General features: G+C 49.1%; 1 protein-coding gene and 1 long non-coding RNA gene across 5 annotated transcripts in view; one reads left to right on the top strand and one right to left on the bottom strand.

The window, feature by feature from the left end:
• The window catches only part of Acacb (acetyl-CoA carboxylase beta), a 102,826-nt gene that overhangs the window by 21,363 nt on the left and 68,273 nt on the right, over positions 1-13,190 (top strand). The window contains exon 1 of one of the 4 annotated variants that reach the window (XM_087903725.1): positions 2,999-3,207. The exons of the other annotated variants lie outside the window; for them this stretch is intronic. Within the exon in view, the coding sequence (XP_087759851.1) occupies positions 3,161-3,207 (47 nt within the window). The 5' untranslated portion in view covers positions 2,999-3,160. Of the gene's footprint in view, positions 1-2,998; positions 3,208-13,190 lie in introns of those variants that run through there. 4 annotated transcript variants of the gene reach the window in all.
• LOC146895418 (uncharacterized) lies at positions 840-2,689 on the bottom strand. Its single transcript, XR_014998673.2, has 3 exons — positions 2,612-2,689; positions 2,186-2,479; positions 840-1,470 (listed from the first exon to the last, which is right to left on the bottom strand). It is a non-coding gene; the product is annotated as an uncharacterized LOC146895418 (long non-coding RNA).

The following is a 13,190-nucleotide window of genomic DNA, read 5'->3' on the forward strand; positions in this document are numbered from 1 at the left end:
AAAACACATTCCAAATCCCATGGCCCTTGGGAGTTTCAAAGGGAGGACTGTGCGCTGTGTGCCATGTGCTAGACCCTCAGCATACGGTCAACAATGTCTACATTTTAGGGTTGTACTTGTGTGGTTGTGTGTGTAGTGTGTATGTTTTAGCATGTGTGGTATGTGTTAGTGTATGTAGTATAAGCATGTGGTCAGGTGTGTAGTTGTGGTTGTATTGTAGTGTTTACATATGGGTATGTTGTGTGTGGTATGTGTAGCATGTGTGTGGCTTTGTTGCATGTGTGTGGTATGTGCAGTATGCGTGTGGTTGTGTTGCATGTGTGTACACATGTGCCATGGAGCGTGTGGAGGTCAGAGAACAGCTTTCTGGAGTTAGTTCTCCTTCTGCCTTGTGAGTTCTGAGGACTGAATTTGGGCTGTTCAAGGGTGACCTTGACCACCTGATCACCCTGTACTCCCCACTCCCGGGTGCTGGGATCACAGTGTGTGTGCTGCTTACACAGTACAGCGGACTGAGCCTGGGCTTGCCGTGTGTGGGCAGACACGACCAGCTGAGCTAGAGCATTACTCCTGAGTTTTCTTTTGGTGAAAGCAAATTATGCGGTGGTTTTATAGATCAGAAAGTGCAGAGAAGAGGTTCAGTCAAGGTCACATTGGAGGGTAAGGGCAGCCAAGTTTGTCAGAACACAGTTTTCCACCCCACAGCCAGCCTTTTGCAATCAGATTCTTGTTGAGCATGTGTCTTGCAACTGACCAAGACTTTCCCTCTGCAATACCCAAAAGTTAAATTTAGATGCTGGTAGCGCAAGAGAAAGGCTTAAAAACGAGGTGGAGCCACGGTCGGTCCCATTTGAGCTATTTCATTCAACAGCACAGCCGTTGGGGGAGGGGAGCTCATGCCTGTAAACCCAGCACCAGGGAGGCTGAGGCAAGAATGTTGGGAGTTCAAGGCCAGCTACATGAGACCCTGTCTCAGTTAAAAAGAAAAACGGGAAAAAAGGGAAAGAAAAAAGAGAAAAGCACGTGTTGGTTTGTACGCAGGCGCAGGCGGAGTGGCTCACCGGGGTGTGCAGTTCCGTCCTTCCCATCTTTATCCCTTAATATATGCAGGCGGAAGGAAATCAGCCAGGGTGTGCTGGGCCACCTGGAGTCTGGCCGCTTAGGATGGCTGAGGCAGGAGGATGGCCCAAACCCAAAGGTTTGAAGCCAGCCTGGGCAGCAGAAGAAACACCAAAATAGAATTTGACCTGCACGGTTCAGATGACCTTGGTGGTCTGGAGAAGTACAGCCCCGGGGCGTGCTGCACCTGGTTGTTTCTTCTCCGCACCAGGCGAGAGTTCTGGGGCTCAGGGGAGCAGAGCACAGAGGCAGAGGTCCACTCTCACTAGCTCTACCAAGTCCATGCCGTCAGCATGTCTTGTCGAGCCAGTGCTGAGATCAGATCTCTGCTGGACCATGACTTCCCCTCTCCTGTCAAAAAAGAATTCAGACAAACCCAGGTCAAGCTTGCAGCTGATCCTCCCACTGGGGAGCTGGTCTTCACACGGTGCCAGTGCCGTTCACACTGTTAGCCCGAAGTTAGAACATCCACAGAACATTGAGGGAACTTGGGGAGTCTGGCGTTAAAAAGCTAGCTGGCTGTCAGGAAGCTGCAGAGAGGGACTTTTTGCGGGACTTTTCTGCAGGATCCTGAGCCAGAAGGGAGGCTGTTTGGGTGTCTTTGTTACTTTAGTCAGTGGGAGGATGGGTACTGCCGTGAAACTTACAAGAAAGCCAAATCAACCTATTGTGGGTTTCTTCCCTCCTTCCCTTCCTCCCTCTCTCTCTCTCCTTCCTTCCCCCTCTTCCTCTTCTTTTTTGAGGAGGTGAAGTTAAAAACCATGGTTGGGGTGGGGAGACCTAGAAAATCTAAACTGAGAATTTTGCCCACCCTTTTTTGTTTTTCTTCAATTGTCTAATGCAGGCCTCCCAGAATCCCAGACTCTTGTGTAACAGGGCAAGGGTTCCTGTTCACATGGCTGTGGGGTGCTTAGTGGCCCTCTAGAGGGAGATCCTGGGTGTAAAGCCCAGGGAACAGGTGCCATTAATCAGGGGTTACCACTAAGCTACGCCCTCAGTAACACCCTGCCCCAAGCACCCCCACAAGGTCCATTGCAGGATTTTTATGCTGTGCTTCAGAACGTACTTATGTATAGTTATGTCCCTGTGAGGGCCTTCTCTTCTCTGGTCCACGCCTTCCTCATCTGCGAAGCCAACGTGTGGTGGGGATGAGCCCAGGGAGCCTCCTGGACTTTTCCCGATTTTGTTGATGCTTAATAGGGACCCCGGTGGCTGTGAGGTGGCTCCAACGGGTAAAAATGCTTGCTGCCAAGCCTGGTAACCCAAGCAATCCCCAGGACCCACGTGGTGGAAGGCGAGAACCGACTCCCACAAATTGTTCCCCGATCTCCACATTTGCTGAGGGAGGTCCACTCCCTGCCTATAAAAATAATAAATGTAACTTAAAACATCTTTAAACTGAACGTGGGAAACTCACCGAGGCCCCCCGCCTCTGTAACCAGCACAAGAGTGACTGCCTTCTTCAGTTTCAGGATTTTCATCGGATCCCTACCGTGCATGTCAAACTTATGGAGTGCAGTGTAGAGTGCGGTGAAACATCTCCTGAGTTGCAGGCAGGAAGAGGTCTCCGTGGTCGGGGGCAGGAGCGGGGGATGGCTTGGGGAAAGGGTAGGCGGGGCCTGGGCGGGACAGCTCTTTGGGGGCGTGGCCTGGTCGGAACTGGGAGTTGGCTGGAAGCGAGGCCCTGGGGCGTGGCCGAGCCTGAGGGGCGTGGGTGGAGCCACATAGCCTGGTGGGAGGCATGGGGGGGGGCGGGGACTGGCGGGAGGTCAGTCATTCTAGCAGGGCGTGGCCAGGCGGGGCTTGGCTTCGGCTTCCAAGAGTAGGGAGCAGTTCGGGATGGCCTGCGAGGCGCACTGTCCCGCTTGTTGCAGCTGTCGCAGGCTGCGACCAGAGGCCCTTCGGGAGAACGCTTCCGACTCTGGTGGCGACTTGGCGACCGTGCTGTGCCTTGGGAACGGGGCTTGCTCCCTGGGATTAGGGGTTGCAAACTGCGCAACCCCATGGGAACCGGCTAGGATTGGCCGGTGGGTCGGGCAACATGAGCCCCGCCAAATGCAAGGTCTGTTTCCCTGAGCGCACAGGAAAGTAAGTAAGCCCGCGATTTTAATAACTGCTTTTGCAAACTCATGTACCCCTCCCAGTCCAGATCCGCTGTCAGCCCTTGAGCACCCTGTCTTTCCCCACCTTCCTCCCAAAGAGATGCGAGTTTCGCTTGGGCCGCTATAGGATGAAGCCTATCTCTCAAACTAGCGTCCTAGGTGGGCACTCAGTAATGTTGTTTGGAGAAAACATTGCCCAGCACACAAGTGCCTCGAGATTGATTCCTGGGTTGTGGCATCCTTCCCATCTCCTCCCTTCTTGTCCCTTTGGCCTTGAGAAAGTGACGCTTGTGGGAGGCAACACTTTTTGAAGCTGAAGCCCTTGGAGAACCCAGGTACCCTGAGCAAACTTTGTATTAAAGGTCATTTTCTGAGCATACTGATTGGGCAGAGCTTCTAGCCCCACCTACTCGACTGTTAATTTCCTTTCCCCTTTCATTTATCGCACCATGAAAACAGTCACCAAAGGGATGTTGTATTCATTGCTGAGAATTCAGTCCTTTAGCCTGGAGTGTAGTGCACATTTGTAATCCTGGCACTGCTGAGGCAGGAGGATTGAGTTTGAGGCCAGCTTTTTTTTTTTTTTATAAGAAAGCCAACACACATAAAGCCTAAACAAACAAATGCACAAACTTAGAAAATTGTGAATAAACAAAAAGAGGAGAAAAGATATAATTCCACCTGGATCAACAGTAGATACTAGACAAGCCTTGCTTCCAGTGCTCATGTTTAATTTATAAAACTGAACCATACAGAATTTATTGTATTGTAACTCACTTTTAGTCTTTTTCAAGTGGGCTCTGCAAATGATGAGTTTATCTGTGTTTTTCTGGCCTGAGAGCAATAGTTCCTATGTGATTAAGCAGTAGAAAGCAATCAAGAGAAGAACACCATTTGTGTGAAAGCTATGAGAAATTCAAAGGGCAGAGTGCACAAATTAAGTTTTATTGGCACATAGCTCCACTCACTGGTTTCTAGAAAGCCTGTGGCACCACTTGTGGGCTTTGCTCGATGACCTGAGTAGTCGGACAGAGGCTAGGTTTTAACACCTGAAGTATAACTAGCTGGGACTTGACTTGCCAACTCTTGCTCTGTGTGCCAGGCTTCTACTAGGTCCAGCGTGTTCCTGCAAATGATGCACTTTAACACGTGCAAGCAGTCACTGTGTGCAGTGGATAGTCCAGCTTTGTCTCCTCTGTGATGTAGATACAGCACAGTGAGCCACAGCCTGGAGCGGAGGCACTGCCTTCTCCTTAGTTACTTTCTTGTAGCAGATAACCTGGTCCATCAGGATCCACTGTGCATGCGAGAAGTTTGCCTCTGCAAACAAGAAGGGGTATAGCTGTGCTTGGCAAGAACTACTTGTACCTTCCAGAAACTCCCAGTCAAGTGGTAGGCTAATGTCTGGTCAGTTCAATAGCCTTCCCTTCTTTGTGGTTTTACCTTCTATCAATCCTGGTCTGAAAATATTGAGTTAAAAATTCCAGACATAGTTCGTATGTTTTAGGTTGTTGACCGCCCTGAGGGATGTGATGAAATCTTGTGAGAACCCATCCCAGACACAAAGCGTCCTTTTGTACAGTGTATCCATTCTTTGTATGCTATCTGCACCTTAGTATTTAGTGCCGCTCCTGGTCACCACATGGCCATTATGTTACCATGCTACTTCTGCTCAAGTAACTCTTATTTCCTTAACAATTGCCTAAAAGCAGCAGGGGAGAGATGCTGGAGATTTTATTACGGTACTTGTTACAATGAATCTATTTATTAATATTATTGGAAATCTCTTTTGTTGTTGTTTTGTTTTTGAGACAAGATTTCTCTGTGTAGCCTGGTCAGTCCTAGAAGTAGCTCTGTAGACCAGGCTGGCCTTAAACTCACTGCAATCTGCCTGCCTCTGCTTCTGGAGTGTTGGGATTAAAGGTGTGCACCATCACCGCCCGCCCTGTTATTGTGAATCTCTTACCAGGACTAATTTTTTAAAGATTTTATTTTTTATTATGTATAGTGTTCTGCCTGCATGTGTGCCTACCGGCCAGAAGAGGACACCAGATCTCATTACAGATGGTTCTGAGCCACCATGTGGTTGCTGGGAATTGAACTCAGAACCTCTGGAAGAGCAGCCAGTGCTCTTAACCACTGAGCTATCTCTCCAGCCCCCATGACTAATTTATAAGATAGACTTTATCATTGGTATGTCCATGTAGGAAAACAAGCCAGCCATTCAGTATCGATGGGCTCAGGACTAACCATAGTCTTAGGCTTGCACCTTCAGGTCTAGAACAGGTTCCCTAAAGATCCCCTGCAACTCTAATTCAAGGACTGGGCTCTCCAGGTGATCAGGGTGGATAGAACAAATATGTATTACAAGGAGACGGATTAGATTAGCTTGCACAGTCATTATACCTGCTATCATTTGTGGGATGCTAGTATGAGTTCTTTGTGGGTGTCATGCCAACTTCTCATGCTGTAACCTCCAATTTCTCTTTTCCTTCCTTTTCCTTTTTTTTTTCCCTTCTGTTTTTTCGAGACAGGGTTTCTCTGTGTAGCTCTGGCTGTCCCGGAACTCACTCTATAGACCAGGCTGACTTCAACCTCAGAGATCCACCTGCCTCTGCTTCCCAAGTGCAGATCAAAGGCGAGCACCACCGTGCCCTGTCTCCTTTGCCTTTTTATCTCCCTTTGCTTCCCTGTGGTGCTGGGATAGAATCCAGGCCTCTCACATGCTGCTCCATATCCCTGTCATCCCCATTCTACACACAAGGAAACTGAGGCCTTGAGCATGATTTGAGCAGGGATTCGACCGACCCCAGGCTGTTGCCCACAGGGTTCATTCCTCAAGTTCTGAATTCTATCAGCTATGTTAAAAAGCTCAACCTGCTTAACTAGCAAAGCCTTTAGGGACCCTTTGTGAAGTCCTTCAGCTGGCCATGTCTAAGCAAAGGGCCAAGAAAAGGACCTAGGGCTGGGGTCCACCACATCTTCCCAGGGCACAAGTGGTTCATGGAGCATGGAGATCATATCCCTCCACCTTCACCTTTCAGGGGCCTGCCACCCAGCTCCCAAATTAATCACACTTGGAGTGATGTGGGATTCCCTCTGTATGCTGTGAATATGTTTTATTGCCGTTGGGTAATAAAGAAGCTGCGTTGGCCTATGGCAGGGCAGAGTGGGAAAACTAAACTGAATGCAGGGAGAAGGAAGGCAGAGTCAGGCAGATGCCATGTAACTGCCCAAGAAGCAAGATGTGATGTAACAAACAACGAGCCTCGTGGTAAAACATAAAATAATAGAAATGGGTTAATTTCAGATGTAAGAGTTAGTTCATAAAAAACCTGAGCTAATAGGCCAAAGAGTATGTAATTAATATTAAGTCTCAGAGTAGTTCTTTCTTTCTTTCTTCCTTTCTTTCTTTCTTTCTTTCTTTCTTTCTTTCTTTCTTCCTTTCTTCCTTTCTTCCTTTCTTCCTTTCTTCCTTTCTTTTTTCTTTCGTTTTTTTGAGACAGGGTTTCTATGTAGCCAGTCCTGGAACTTGCTTTGTAGACCAGGCTGGTCTCAAACTCACAGAGATCCACTGCCTCTGCCTCCCAAATGCTAGGATTAAAGGTGTGCGCCACCACCGCCTGGCAGAGTGGTTATTTCATAAGCAGCTTTAGGAACAGGTGGACAGAGAAAAACTGGTCCAGGGGGACCAGCAGGATGGAGAATTTTTGTAACTACAATGGAGGTTTATTATTACTTATAAATGCCTGGCCTTAGCTTGGCTTATTTCTTGCCAGTTTTCCTTTCTTATTTGTTTGTTTGTCTATGTTAAAAAATGTGTATGAATGTTTGGCCTGCATGTATGTATACATGTATGACACATGTGTCCTCTACCAGACGAAGTCAGAAGAGGGCATTGGATCCCCTGAAACTGGAATTACAAATGTAATTTGTGAGCTACCATGTGGATACTGGGAATTGAACTCAGGTCCTCTGGAATAGCTGTCAGTGCTCTTAACCATTAAGCCATCTTTCCACACCCTTGCCAGCTTTTCTTAACTTATCCCATCTACCTTTTGCCTCTGAACTTTTACCATTCTCTATTCCTGTGTATTTCCTTCCTTGCTTTGGAGCCTGTCCTGGAACTAGCTCTTGTAGACCATCTGGTTTTGAACTCACAGGGATCCACCTGCCTCTGCCTCCTGAGTGCTGGCATTAAAGGTATGTGCCACCACTGCCTGGCTCCTTCCCTTCTTATTCAGTGTCTAGCTATATAGCTGGTCCCTGAAATCCTTCTCTCCTCCTTTTCTTGTTCCTTGATCTCTTTTCTCTCTCTTTCTTTTATTTATGCTATCTGCCTGCCAGCCCCATCTATCCTTTCTCCTGCCTCTCTATTGGCCATTCAGCTCTTTATTAGACCAATCAGGTGTTTTAGGCAGGCAAACTAACACAGCTTCACAGAGTTAAACAAACGCAACATAAAAGAATGCAACATATCTTTGCATCATTAAACAAATGTTCTACAGCATAAACAAATGTAACACATCTTAAACTAATATTTTATAACAGGGCCCTTGTAACATACCTAAGATAATCTTCCCCAGCAGGCCCTCCTCTGTCTGGGTTGAGGGTTTGCTGTCACAAGGATTCTGTCATTGCTTACATGAGAGATCTTGCCATGGTCCCCTACCCTCACCTCCTAGAGATAGGGTTCATCTTAGGCCTCAGCTTCTATCCCTTCCCTTTCCCTCTCCTTTTGATATTTTTAGAACATGATTTCACATAGCCCAGGCTGGCCTTGAACTCCCAAGGATACCTTAAACTCCTGGTCCTCCTGTGTCTACTTTCTGAGAGTTGGGATTACAGGTGTGTATTCAGGAATCAATACAAAAGTCCCCGTGTTGGTCTAGCTCAGGGTTGGTGTGCTGTTTTCCTAAAAGGCCAAATACTTTCCGCTTTGTGACTGTATGGTTTCTCCCAGCTACTCACGCTGCCTTTCCTAGCGGCAGTAACCACACAATTAAATGGGCCTGGCTGTGTTCCATTAGAGGACTCTAAAACAGGATGTTCGTATAATTGTTATGTGACACAATAGAAATCTTTGGATGTTTCCCGCCAGCCGCTTCAGGGTGGTAAAGTCATTCATGGCAGAGTGAATTCGGTTCAGGGACCGCCTCTGCTCACCCTTGACCTGATATCATTCTGGAAGGCATCGTGAGAGCATATGTCCTGAGAAATTCCCAAGGGTCAGGCTGTCAAGACAGCTCAGCAGGCAAAGGTGCCAGCCACTAACCTTGACCTGAGTTTAATTCCTAGAGTCTACATGGTGGGGTGAGAGAACTGACTCCCAAAAGCTGCCTTCTGACCTCTCCATACACACAATATTTCATACAGACCCCTCCAAATAAATTAATAAATTAATTTAATTAAATGCTTTTAAATAGAAATCTCCAAAGGTCTATTTATCTGGTATCCTAGTTATCTGTAAGATTAGTTTTTATTTCTGTGTGTTGGTGTGTGTGTGTGTCTGCCTGTATATGCTGCATGTATCTGTATATGCTGTATGCCTGTGTGTCTGTCTGTATGAGTGTGTGTGTGTGTGTGTGTGTGTGTATGCTGTCTCTGTGTGTGTATCTGTCTGTATATGCCATATGTGTGTGTGTGTGTGTGTGTACCCTCAGAGGCCAGAAGAGGGCGTCAGATCCCCTGAAACTGGAGTTACAGGTAGCTGTGAACCACCCATGCGGGTCCTTTGGAGGACCAGCAAGCTCTCTTAACTGCTGAACCTTCTATGCGGCTCCCAGGAACCTAGTTTTGAGTTGTCTGTAGGAAAGTGGCTTTAGCAGCTCCACTGGCTTCATGCCTTCTTCCTGTGCCCCGTTACCAACTGCAGACATGCTTTGTGTAGACGTTGCCTCCCTCCCACCATGTGGTGGTCAGGGTGCTGGTTCCTGCCCATCCCCTAATGAAGACAAGAGAGGGTGAGGGATGTAAGTCTTGGGGGACACTGGGGCCCTGAACAGCTCTGTTTGTTCTCTGGTCCTGGAATGGTACCCAAGGTCCACTACATCACAGGCAAGAGTTCTATCATTGAGTGGCACCCCACCTCCCTAGATGCAGTATGTCTGTTTAATCTATCAAAATATTATTGGAGAGAGGGTGACATCTGTGCAGTCAGAGAACAGTTTGCGTTAGTTGGTTCCTTTCCTCCATCTTGGGGGTTGAAAGGCTCAGAGTCAGGTCATCAGGCTTGGGGGCAAGCACTCTAAGCCTGCCGGCCCAGCCAGCGTTTGCTTATGGAGACAGAGACTTCCCACTAGGCTCAGGCTGACCTTGAATTCACAATCCTGTCTCCACCTCCCAGGTGTTTTGATTTCAGGGTGCATCTCCACTCCCCATTTCAGGACTTGCGACTATTTCTTTCTGTGAGGGGAGGAGCAGTACTGGCAGGATGTCACAGGTTCTCGAGCAGAAGATCGAGCTCTGCCGGAGCTTGGGGCCGTCCTGTGCATTGTATGGGGCTGAGCAACATCTCTGATCTCGACCCATTAGGTACAGACTCCCTGAGTTGTGTGTGTCACACATCCTCCCGGGGAGCAGAAGTGCCCTGCTTCGGGACCCCTGTGCCCGCTCTCATTTCCAGAGGCGATGTTGCAGGGCTTGTCTTTGCACCTACTCAGCTTCCCCAATATTAAAGTCTGAGGTTAGATAAGGTTCAATCACCCGCCCAGCTCTGTCGCTTATCAACTTCATGGCTTGAGGTAAGTGGTCCTCCCTGAACTCTGTCTCATTACTGAGAACAGGCAGCAGCTTCTTGTACACAGAGTGGTAAGAAGTCAGGGAGAACGTCCAGGCCATTGTATGCCCTTGACAACATTGATTTCCTCCCAGGACAGCCTGGTCTTGTGCCCCAGCAGCTGACTGGGGCTGGTGTTTGGCTGGCACCTCTGTTGTTGATTGCAGCTCGAAGCCATTTCCTGAGCCTCCGTGGCACATTTCAGCCCTCACCCTTGTCCTGTGTTAGGTCAGGGCTTAGCGTTGGGCACAGCACTTAGGAAGGTTCTCCTTCAGTCGGCTCCAGTGCCAGGGGAAGGTCGTCTGTCTGGAGCCGACATTGGCTGGCTTCCAGCATTGTTAAAAAAGAATCACAATAACCCCATGCCTGGACTGGAGATGGGGCCTGGAACAAGGCTACCCCCTGCCTTGCATGCTTCTGTGATGGGTTCGAGGCCTGCCTGATGAAGGGATTCCATCACCAGCCAAAAATCAAAGTGATACCACAGCTGGTTCTAAGCCTCAAAATGGAGTTTTTCTTAACCGTGCGTATATCCATCAGGTCCCAGGAGCTGGAAGGTTTGTGTGTCTGAGAGTGGAGGGGGTCAGACTTCCTAGTGCAGGGCGCTATCAGCCTGTGAGGGGAGATCACTGACAGGCGAGGATAGAGTTCAGATGGGGGCTTCGTGGAGAAGGCTCGGCGAGTGGCTTGTTGCTCCTCTTGGTTAAGGAGCAGGTAGACCCTGACTCTCCTGGTGTGGTCATTGATTCAGTGAGCGCCACATGCCACCCTGGGCCCCTTGCTTTCCCTCTACTGAGGATCTGGACAGCCTCACTGAATCGTAAGCAAAATGTGGCCCTACTGAATGAGGTGTACGTTATTGTCCCCATATCCCAGACAGGAAAACTGGGTGCTCCGGGGGATGGTGAAATGACTATGGCTTTGGAAACAGCAGGCATCCTTCAGGAGAGGGACACTTGACACAGGGGCCACTACTCTCCTTACTGGGGTCAGCAGGGCATCAGGTGTCAAGGAATAGGATGCTCTAAGGAGGGGACACTGGGTTGGGGACATGGCTCAGTCAGTATTGCAAGTTGGGGGAACTGAGTTTGAGTCCCCCAAACCATTTAAAATTAAGTGTCCAGACTGGGAGGCAGAGGCAGGCAGGTGTGTGGAATTTGCAGGCAGCCATCACAGCATGACGGGTGAGCTCCAGGTCCGTGGGAGACTGTCCCGAAGGAGGTGGATAGTGTCTGGAGGATGGTGCCCAAGGTTGTCTGCTGGCCTCCACATACGTGTGCACATACCCCATGCACACACAGAGCATCAAGAATACACATGCTCTATGAAAACCCAAAGGGAGCTGGGTGGTAGTGGCACATGCCTTTAATCCCAGCACTCCGGAGGCAGAGGCAGGAGGATCTCTGTGAGTTCGAGATCTACAAGAGCTGATCTACAAGAGCTAGTTCCAGGACAGGCTCCAAAAGCTACAGAGAAACCCTGTCTTGGGGAGGAAAAAGGGGGAAATTTACATAGCTCCAAACCAACCCTGGGACATTGAAAAAGTAAGGGCCAAAATGAAGGATTTTGCTGCATGGATGGTTAGGAGAGAAGGCTGAGGGACTTCTCCAGAAGATAGTAGAAAAGAGGAGAGAAGAAAATGCTCTAATGGGCTAACTTCAGAATTTCAACCAAATATATAATGTAATAGGCTAGCCTCTGCACTTCAACAGCCAAGCTTCAGGATATGATAGGGAGGAATAAGAGGTAAGGAGATATTTGGAGACAGAGTCCCAGTGTGTTAACTTTCAGTTTAGAGAAGGTGGGGTTCAGAGATATATCTCAGAATCCTTCCATACATAGCCTGTGAGCCTCGGGCTCCATTCCCAGCACCATGAAGAAATAGAACACCAGACTGAGAGGGCCTGGCAAATCCACAACCTCACTGACAGAAACAGACATGTTTGTACACACCATGACACCATCAAATACAGGGAACAGAAGAAAGTGTAACCTTCCAAATATGGAACAACCAGGCCACTGACAAAAGATCAAAGATTAAAACCCACCAACCAAAAAACAAACAAAAAACCTCCAAACAAACAATAAAAACCCCAAACACCTGGGAACTCTGACACTATGACGCTGGCTTCAAAACTCTGAAGGAAGTTTGCCTTCCTTCAGCTCAGCACAGGGTGAACGACGGGTCTGAACCCAAGGGCAGAAGGAAAACAGTTGCCAGACACGCAAGGCAGTCATGTTTTCTGTCCCCTTCCATAGTTTTCTCAAAAAGCCACGTGAGGGTTTCTCCCCTGGAAACCGTAGGGGACACCAGGAAAGAGCAACAGTGGCTACAGCAGAGCAGCCAGCGTGTGGTCAGGACCCTGGTGGTGGTGACCAGGGAGCCAAGGGGACCAGGGGCGGGGTCAGTGGGTCCAGGACGTCACCATAAAGCACGCTGCTGTTACACACACTGTCCTGTTAACCGTGTGAAGCTACTAGCAGACCTGTGTCAGCAAAACAAGGGAGTCCCCAGAGAGAGATGGGGCCCACCAGCCACCCCAGGTTAGAATCCTACTCTGAGGAAAGGCAGAAGGAAGGACAGACATCTGTGGTGCCTGTCGGGTGAAAGAGATGGAAGCCTCCCTCAGGGATGGCAAGGCCAAACAGAGCCCGCTCTGCAGGAGCCTGGGGAGAGCAGCTGTGGAACAGCTAAGCCTCCTCTCTGGAGGGGACGGCCACAGGCACCATCTCTGGCAGACGGCTCAGGAGAGTGCGGTGTGTGCCCAGCGATGCTGCTTCAGTCACCAAACAGCCACATATGTGAGGATCAGTTGGTGTTTCTAGCCCAGTGCTGTGTAGAGCGGCCGAGGCTGTATGTCCCTGCTACTTATGAGGCCGATCTAGGAGGATCTCAGTTCTAGGCTATCGTGGGTTACACAGACACTGTTTCAAAAAAGAGATTCTAGACATATGATGTGGTGTTCCTAAGCTGGGTGAGTGCGTGCTAGGATGTCCCCACCGTGTAACCCTTCAGTTGGGTGTGTCTGTGGAACCTTGCAGATGTGACATGCCAGAGTCAACAGGGGTTTCCTTTCCTGGGGCTACAGAGGAGTGAGGCAGGGGCCTTCCTTGTATTGTGATGTAGTTTGTGTGCGCGCGCGCATGCGTGCGAAGGCCAGAGGACAACTTTTAGGAGCTGCTTCTCTCCT

Source organism: Myodes glareolus, chromosome 2 (genome assembly GCF_982192425.1).
Source record: "Myodes glareolus chromosome 2, mMyoGla1.1, whole genome shotgun sequence".
Taxonomy (NCBI): domain Eukaryota; kingdom Metazoa; phylum Chordata; class Mammalia; order Rodentia; family Cricetidae; genus Myodes; species Myodes glareolus.